This window comes from Panthera onca, chromosome D1 (genome assembly GCF_046562875.1).
Source record: "Panthera onca isolate mPanOnc1 chromosome D1, mPanOnc1 haplotype 2, whole genome shotgun sequence".
Taxonomy (NCBI): Eukaryota; Metazoa; Chordata; class Mammalia; order Carnivora; family Felidae; genus Panthera; species Panthera onca.
The window spans coordinates 7,922,519-7,931,118 of record NC_138348.1 but is presented as its reverse complement, the minus strand read 5'-3'; the positions used below and the strand labels follow the sequence as shown (position 1 = coordinate 7,931,118).

At 54.3% G+C, this 8,600-nt stretch overlaps 1 protein-coding gene across 1 annotated transcript in view; it reads left to right on the top strand.

Annotated features, from left to right (window-relative positions):
* The window catches only part of STIP1 (stress induced phosphoprotein 1), a 14,058-nt gene extending 7,484 nt beyond the window's left edge, over window positions 1-6,574 (top strand). The window contains exons 6-14 of the mRNA XM_060607039.3: window positions 847-973; window positions 1,066-1,168; window positions 1,433-1,553; window positions 2,229-2,325; window positions 2,633-2,757; window positions 4,956-4,992; window positions 5,194-5,297; window positions 5,504-5,676; window positions 6,085-6,574. Of these exons, the coding sequence (XP_060463022.3) occupies window positions 847-973; window positions 1,066-1,168; window positions 1,433-1,553; window positions 2,229-2,325; window positions 2,633-2,757; window positions 4,956-4,992; window positions 5,194-5,297; window positions 5,504-5,676; window positions 6,085-6,157 (960 nt within the window). The 3' untranslated portion in view covers window positions 6,158-6,574. The remainder of the gene's footprint in view (window positions 1-846; window positions 974-1,065; window positions 1,169-1,432; window positions 1,554-2,228; window positions 2,326-2,632; window positions 2,758-4,955; window positions 4,993-5,193; window positions 5,298-5,503; window positions 5,677-6,084) is intronic.
* The last annotated feature ends 2,026 nt before the right edge of the window (window positions 6,575-8,600 follow it).

Here is an 8,600-nt window from a genome sequence, read left to right as displayed (position 1 = left end):
GGCGTCTGTTTTCTGGTTGGACGTGGCGTGTGGTTGAAAGTTGTCTACTTAGCGACACTGGTTTCCAGAGCGGGAGGCGTGTGCTTCGGTGATTTTATTTCCTTTCTTATCAGGAACAACAGATTGTTGCCAAATTAAGCGCTTTCACATGAGTAAGCGTCGGTTGTTCGGGGTGTCTCGAAGTTGGAAGCTGGCCCTGTGGTGTGGGCGGTGAAGCGCTGTGCTGAGACTCGTGCCCTGGGGACAGACCCTTGTCAGCATCCCCGACCCCTCCCTCTGCCGCTCTGACCACAGAGCCCCCGAGGTGGCCGCCTCACAGAAACCGGACTTGCCACGGCCTCCCGTGGTCAAACCGGGTAGAAAACTGCTGTTCTCTCCCAACTTGCTTCAGGTCGGAGGGATTTTCTCTCCCCTGAAAAAGCCCTTTATTTTCTGACCAAGTCCAGGAGAGTAGATAGAAAAGGGGGAGTTTTCGAGGAGGCAGAGGTGAGACCTTAGCATCCCATTCTTTTTCTTTTTTTTTTTTTTTAACGTTTATTATTGAGAGACAGGGAGAACAGAATCCGAAGCAGGCTCCAGGCTCTGAGCTGTCAGCACAGAGCCCCACGCGGGGCTCGAACTCACAAACTGCGAGCTCATGACCTGAGCCACCCAAGCACCCCATTAGCGTCCCGTTCTAACAGCCCTCTGCCTTTAATCCTGCAGCTGGCTGAGAAGTGGCCGCAGCGCGGGGACCGTGCTCCCGCACGCAAGGCTAGTCGTGTGCGCTGCTCGGCCCGTGACGGGTCGCAAGCTCTTTGCCGCCTCCGTTCGGTTTGCTCAGTGCTCCTTCCACACCTCATCTAGGCGCTGAAAGAAAAAGAGTTGGGGAACGAGGCCTACAAGAAGAAAGACTTTGACACGGCCTTGAAGCACTACGATAGAGCCAAGGACCTGGACCCCACCAACATGACTTACATGACCAATCAAGCAGGTGAGGCCCAGGCCGTGGGGTGACTTCGTTGTCCTCGGGCGGTCCCGGGGAGGGACACGGGTTGACTCTTCGTTAACCATCCTGCCCGGCAGCCGTGTACTTCGAGAAGGGCGACTACAGTAAATGCCGGGAGCTCTGTGAGAAGGCCATCGAAGTGGGGCGAGAAAACCGAGAAGACTATCGACAGATTGCCAAGTACGCGCGACCTTCGGCGGTACCTCAAGTGGGGTGGAGGGGTCGATGTCCAAGACCTAAGTTTTCCTGCGTGGGGAGGAGGGTGGCTGGCCACACAGCCTGCTCTGTAAGCCGTGGGCTGGACAGGAGGCCACGGGCGTCCAGACAAGAGGTGTTTGGAGGGTGTGGTGTCTGAGCGGGGTGGGGGCGGGGGGGCTTCTCTCCAGGAGCTGCCCTTGTCTCTGCTTTGCTCTCAGCACGTTCCTTTTCTGCTTGTTTCGTTAGAGCTTATGCTCGAATTGGCAACTCGTACTTCAAAGAGGAAAAGTATAAGGACGCCATCCATTTCTACAACAAGTCTTTGGCAGAGCACCGAACCCCGGATGTGCTCAAGAAATGCCAACAGGTGGGTAGGGAAAGAATACGTGTCCTGGTGTTTCTTAACTTATCCACTGTAGCATTACGTTTAATAATGAACCGTTAAGATTTTTTTTTAAGTCGCGTCTTTGGTCATTTTATACCTCGTCCTTATCACTTGACAACATGTAAGGAATAACCGCGATTTTTTTGCTCTCCTTTTTGTCGGCCAAGATCGTAACCTTTTACTGAAGGTCAGTGCAGTTAGGGTTATTATTGTGACTTAGGATTTATTTTTTATTTTACACAACCAAAGCGCCGTGTTATCATGCCAGTTGTCCTAAATTATGGAGTGGGGTCGATTTTTATTCACAGAAAGACGGGTCAGAAAGTGAATTGTGCTGTTAACACATGCCTCATATTCACATCCTCGTATTCACGCTTAATCTTGTATCAAGCATATGTCAGTACTGCTCATCGGTTCACTGTGTGTTTTCATGATGAGGAAGGTGTAATTCTTTTGTTTTTAAGTAAGTAAGCTCTTTACCTAACCTGGGCTCGGACTCCCAGCCCCAAGATGATGAAGAGTTGGTGCTCTGAACAAAAACTAAAATGTTGCTGACAGTACTTTCTGAAAATCAAAATCTGAATCAGACCCTTATTTTAGTCCAATGTTTAGGTTTATAACAGTGTAAATGATTACTCTGAGGATTAATTTTTTTAGGCGGAGAAAATTCTGAAGGAGCAAGAGCGGCTGGCCTACATAAACCCCGACCTGGCCTTGGAGGAAAAGAACAAAGGCAACGAATGTTTTCAGAAAGGTATGTTACAGGGGCGCCTGAGTGACTCAGTCGGTTAAGCGTCCCACTTTGGCTTAGGTCATGATCTCACAGTCCATGAGTTCAAGCCCCGCGTCAGGCTCTCTGCCCCTTCCCACTTGCGCTCTGTCACTGTGCAAAAATAAACAATAAAGGTACATTCCAGCTCAGGTGACAGAGCTTCTGGATGAGTGATGAGTGATGCAGACGTGTTCTCTGTGCCTTGGCGGGCTGCAAGCTAAATGCCCTCGGTGGGGGGAGGAGGGTGGCTTTTTGCTTTCTAAAAAAAGTTTCTTCTTTCCTTACCCAGGGGATTATCCCCAGGCCATGAAGCATTACACGGAAGCCATCAAACGGAACCCAAAAGATGCCAAATTGTACAGCAATCGAGCCGCCTGCTACACCAAACTCCTGGAGTTTCAGCTGGCGCTCAAGGTGGGCACATCGGGGAGTGTGCAGTGCCTGTTACGGCAGCGAATCTGTGCGTGAGGAACGTTGTTTTTTCTCTTTTCGCGTCGTCAACGTCTTTTTGATGTTCTTACTTTGATCTTAGAGTCAGAGGTATGGTGCCGTGCGTGTGAGGTTTGTAAAATGCAGGACGTATGCTGGCTCAGTCCTGGCCCATCAGTAGTTAGTGTGGTTGGGAATATTTGGAAACGTGGATCCGTTTCCGTCTTCGCCGATGATGGATTCTTTTTCTTCCCCATCGCTTCTCCTCCACCCCTTTTTTTTTTTTTTTTTTTAACACTTTACATGTTCAGTTCATTGGGGTCAAGTTCATTCCCATTGTTGTGCACCCATCACCGCCTTCCTCATCGAGAACCTTTCCATCTTCCCAAACTGAAAGTGCACCCTTTGAACACTAACTCCCACTCCCCCGACCCCTGGCGGCTACCGTTCCACTCTCTGGCTCTCTGAATGTGACCCCTCTAGGGACCTCCTATAAGTAGAACCATCCAGTATTTGTTCTTTCGTGTGTGGCTCATTTCCCTGAGCGTCGTGCTGTAGCAGGTGTCCGTGTTTCCTTCTTCCTGAAGGCTGAGTACTGTTACCTCGCACAGGTACCCCGCTTTCTGATCTTCTAGGCATCCTCTCCCAGCGGTGGTGCTGCATCCTGGGGCAGCACAGTGTCTGTCTGCCTGTAACTATGTGTGCGTTTATACTGAAGAACCGTGGCATCGTTTCCCGCAGAAGCTTCGCCATGTTTGGTCCTTTTTTGATTAGCTCCCTTAGCAGCTCTGCTGTTCTCGGGCATATTGAGTATGGTCTCGTGTGATCATGTCGACGCTGGGAAGGAAATCTTCGTGGCTCTCTTGAACATGACCTGCTCTGTGCCTCTGTTAGCGATTTCTAAACTGTTCTCTAGATGCCTTTGAATGTTTTTTATGTTTATTTTTGCAAGAGACGGTGCGCGAGCAGGGGAGGGGCAGAGAGAAAAGAGACACAGAATCCGAAGTGGGCCCCAAGCTCCGAGCTGTGAGCACAGAGCCCGACGCGGGGCTTGAACTCACAGACTGCGAGATCATGACCTCTGAGCCAACTAAGGAGGCCCAACCAACGGAGCCACCCAGGCCCCCTTCTCCTTTTTTTTTAAGTGTTTATTTTTGAGAGAGACGAGTGTGAGTGGGGGAGGGGCAGAGAGAGGGAGGCTGGACGATTTTTAAAGTGTGGTCCATCCCCGGACCATCTGGGAAGGTGACAAAACGTGACCCATCTAGAGACACACACGGGTTTTGTTTTTTGAGGCCACTAACTTCTGGGCCTGTGCCTGGCTTCGAAAGGTCACCCGTGTGGGTACAAGGGCAACGTCAAAAACAGGTTGGTTTGCGAAGTGCAGAACCTCGGCGGTTGCCTGTGAGGAAGAGCACGTCCTCCCCCAGCTACACAAAGGGGAACAGTGAACGGAACCATTTCTGATCTAGCTTTTGGCTGGAATAGTTGCAAGCGGGCCGGGGTGTTGAAACTCTACCGCATTGCATTCTTTTCGCTGGGATTTTCCACCTTGTAGGTACTTCAAACAGAAATAGCCAGAATGTCTGTGTGCCCTCCACCTCTTTTGGCAAGAAGTAGGGATGCGTTTTTGTGGAACCATCTGCGAAAAGAAGTAGGCTAGGTTTTGGCACTCTGCGCTCCTGAGTGCTTTTCCTGAAAGGATTCTTCCCTTCCAGTCACAGTGTCAGTCGCACCGCCTGGTCGTGGAATGGAGGCCCGAGGGCCATCTGCTGCGGTCCTCTGCTCAGATTTCCCCCCAAATCCCCTTGAAAGCTGCCCTTGTCCAGGTTGTGTGTTTCCTCTGGTCGTCACGTCCTTTTCAGTTCCTCAAACGAGAACTTTGCCCACTTTTTGCATTTTTTCCCATAACCTCAGCCTTTTGAAGAGTCTAGGCCACTCGCCTTAGGGGGGGTCGGCGGTCCAGTGTGGAATGGCCGTCCCTCGTGGTTCTGCTTGACTTGCTCTCCCGGCCGCCTCGGCCGGGCCGTCTGTGGAACGGCCCAGGTGCCCGGGTTAACAGAAGTGCCGGATGCGAAAGAACACTGTCGTGGGGCCAGGCGAAGAGTTCTGTTGATCGTTCTGCTTTCGAGTAGTTTATCTGAAGGAATGAGCCTAATTGTCTCCTTTCCTCTCCTGCCCAGGACTGTGAGGAATGCATCCAGCTAGAGCCGACCTTCAGTAAGTGCTTTCCCGCTCCCTCTCCGTCCCTGGACGTGGCCCAGAGAGCGAGAGAGGGGCCGAGAGAGGGGCCTGCGGCAGGAGCTAGCGGCGCCAGCGGGGTGGGGGGAAGGGTGTTGGTGTTCGCGTGACAGGGTGGGAGCGGTGCCCCTTGGAGCCGCGTTCCGGAAAACGCCTCACCGCTCCCGTCTCTGTCCGCAGTCAAGGGGTACACGCGGAAAGCGGCTGCCCTAGAAGCGATGAAGGACTACACAAAAGCCATGGACGTCTACCAGAAGGCCTTAGATCTGGACTCCAACTGTAAGGTGAGGCTGCTTCTGGCCTCCGGGGGTCGGGGGGAGTCTCTCCCCTGCCTCCGGTCCTCCTCCGGGTCGTCTCGGTGCTTCTTCGCCGACTCTTTCCTCTTGCCCGCTTCTCTCTGACTTCCCACTTCTCCGTTCCCTGTGTTTGGGCCGAAACGGTGACCCGGTTAGTGCTAACGCCCTCCCCTGTTGGCTTTGCTGGGATGCAGGAGGCGGCAGACGGGTACCAGCGCTGTATGATGGCCCAGTACAACCGGCACGACAGCCCCGAGGACGTGAAGCGACGGGCCATGGCCGACCCCGAGGTGCAGCAGATCATGAGTGACCCGGCCATGCGGCTCATCCTGGAACAGATGCAGAAGGACCCCCAGGCGCTCAGCGAGTAAGTAGAGGGGGGCGGAGGTGGCCCCGGGGGACGAGGTGGAGAGAGGTGCGGCCGCACAAGGTGGGTAGGGATGTGATCGGTCCGGGCGAGCGGCCGCCGTGTGTTCTCTTCCGTCGAAAAGACGGCGGGGCCGTTGGCGGGGAGCCCAAAGGGCCGCCTTGCTGCGTCGGCCGCGGTAGCTGGAGCCGCCTGGCGGGAAGACGGGGCGGCCTCGGCTGAAAGCTGTGTCCGTGGGCTCCTGCCGGGCGGGGCCCGGGCCTTCACAGAACGGTGCTCTCCGGAGACCCTTCAGCCGCCTCCTGTCGGCGCCTTTCGGGGGGGTCGCATGGGGGTGGCTTCGAGAGCAGAAAGCCCTTTTCAGGTCAAGTCTCATTTCACCTAACTTGGCTTTTTTTTCCCCATCAGACACTTAAAGAATCCTGTAATAGCACAGAAGATCCAGAAGCTGATGGATGTGGGTCTGATCGCAATTCGGTGATGACTTCCTCATCATCCCCTTCCCTTCGCCCTCGTGTGGAAAGAGGAGCCGGGACCGCGGCCAGCCGCGCCGAGCAGAGGGGAGAGCAGGGGAGAGCGAACGACTTCTGTCTCTATATTTATATAGACCCACGTGGAAGACACAGAGACTCGTACTCAAGTTACTCGCACCGCCGCTGCCTCTGGGCCCTCCCAGCACACGCATGGTCTCTTCTGCCGCCCTCGGGTTCCGTGTTCCCTTCCCCGCCCTCAGTCGCTGTCTCGGCTGCTCTCCCATAGTTGGTTATTTTTTATTTGGGGCAGTGGGCACGTACGGGGAGGGGAGGGTGTTCTTCCCGACCTCAGCTCCCAACTGTCTTCACGTTGTTAACTCCACGTGCCCTTCTCCAATAAAACAAGCCAGTCGGGCGTGGTTATACGTTGTTATGTCCTTGTAATTTTGTTTTGCTAAATGACTTTGAGGCCGAGGTCCCGCAGGGTTCCCACCTGGAGTGCGGGAGAGGTGGGAGTGTGAGTCGACTGGGGACCAGAGCCTCTTTGTAATGGGGCTGCCCTGGGTGACCTCCGTGCTTCGGTCACTAGGTGGCGATGTCGCCCCACGCCAGCTGAAAGGGTTGGGGGGTGGGGTGCTTCCCTATCCAGAAGGGCACCAAACTCCAGAGGTTCGGGTAATTTCCTGTGCTGTTTGGCTCTTCACCCTCTAATCTCCGCCAGAAACCAGCTGGATGGAGAGAACACCGGCTCCCGGGCAAGAGCAAAAAATGTTTCCCGGTATGAGAGTCTTTGGACCACCTTCTTGGGAGACCCAATCTGTCAGCTGCTCCGTGTTTGCGTTTTGAGAGAACTCCCCGCTCTCGCTTCTGGCTCTTTGCTCAGAGGAGGCCCCCGTGCACCTTTCTCCAGATCGGGTTTCATCCCGCACCAGCCACTTCCGCCATGCTGCCTCAAGTTCAACCCCAGTGAGATCAAAATCCTCCCGATGTGCCCGCTGGGGATACCGCATCCACCCCGGCCTGCTGTCAGTTGGCCCCGCTGTCACGAAAAACAGCGATGACGTTGCTGAGGCAGCCAGTGATTGGAAGGGCCTGAGGAGGACAGTAAAACTGTTGGGGACAGGCCCCTGATCCAGGGCGTACCTTCTGCCGCTGCCCTGATCAGAGCCCCCAGGGAACTGCCAGGAGACCAGGAAGACCTGAAGCATAGTCAGAATACTCACTTTCAATGAGCTTGTCAACAGTGCCCAGCATACGGCACCAGCCTTTACCTAGAGAACTCAATGGAAGCGTTGAGATCCTGGAGACTGCCCCGTGGGAGCGGCCATGTCGAGGGCCTCGTGACACCATAGATGACGTCAGCAGGGGTGGGATGCCCAGCTAGTTGAGAACTACGAAGGAAGATCCTTCAATAAAGGATCATTTGGCAACCACACACACAAAAAAAGACCTCACTGCTCTCAACCAAACTTCGAGTAGGCTTTTCATTCCACTTGAACGTGATTGCAGCAAACTCTAAAACCTTGGACTAGGGTGGGAGTGAAACTTCCTCATTTGCTCCAACGGAGCAGCTTTCTGAGCTAGGAAGCTGCTGAGGCCAGCAGCCGGCTGCACTTCCTGCTGCCTTGACTTTGCATACACTGGCCTTCCCCTGGGAATCTCCGGCAGGCCCCCTCCTCCATCTGGGTGGCAAGTTCAGAAGGGCCTCATCTCCGCGGGCGCCCTGCTGCACTCCGGCGCTACTGACCAGAGGCTCTGTTCCCTCCGGCCCCAAACCCATTCTCTCTAGAAAGGCTCCATTCCTGCCAGGAGCCAGCAGTGAGCACAAGGCCTAAAGCTTACATCCCGTGTCCGACTTTGGCTCAGGTCGTGATCTCGCGGTTCGTCGGTTCGAGCCCCGCGTCGGGCTGTGTGCTGACAGCTCAGAGCCTGGAGCCTGCTTTGGATTCTGTGTCTCCTCCTCTCTCTCTTCCTCCCCTACTCACGCTCTCTCAAAAATAAAGATTAAAAAAAAAAAACTTACATCCCAGTGCAGATGATGGGACCCTCCAAGGTCACATCTGAGTAGGGACCTGACAGGAGGGACCCTTGGAGGTTACTGATCAAGCGTGTCGCATGTGGAGGGACAGAGTGGAGGTGGGGTGGGGAGGTGGTGAATGACCAGGGACCAGTTTCTCTTCAGCCATTCCCCTGCACAGCTCTGAGGTTTACATGTTTAAAAACAGGCTCTTAGCAGGGGCCCAGAAAAGAAAGTTGTTTCCCCCTCGGGGTCTTCTTCAAGGGTCTGTGGTGATAAGGGACCTCTAGGGCTTGAACTTGCTTGACCTCCCAGGTTCCTAAATAACCCGGATCTGATCCTTTCAATGGCATGACTTTCTCTCTTGACAGCCCGGTGGTGTTTCATGGCCCAAAGGCCGCCACTTTGTGACAGGCTGGAGATGGGAGATGGCT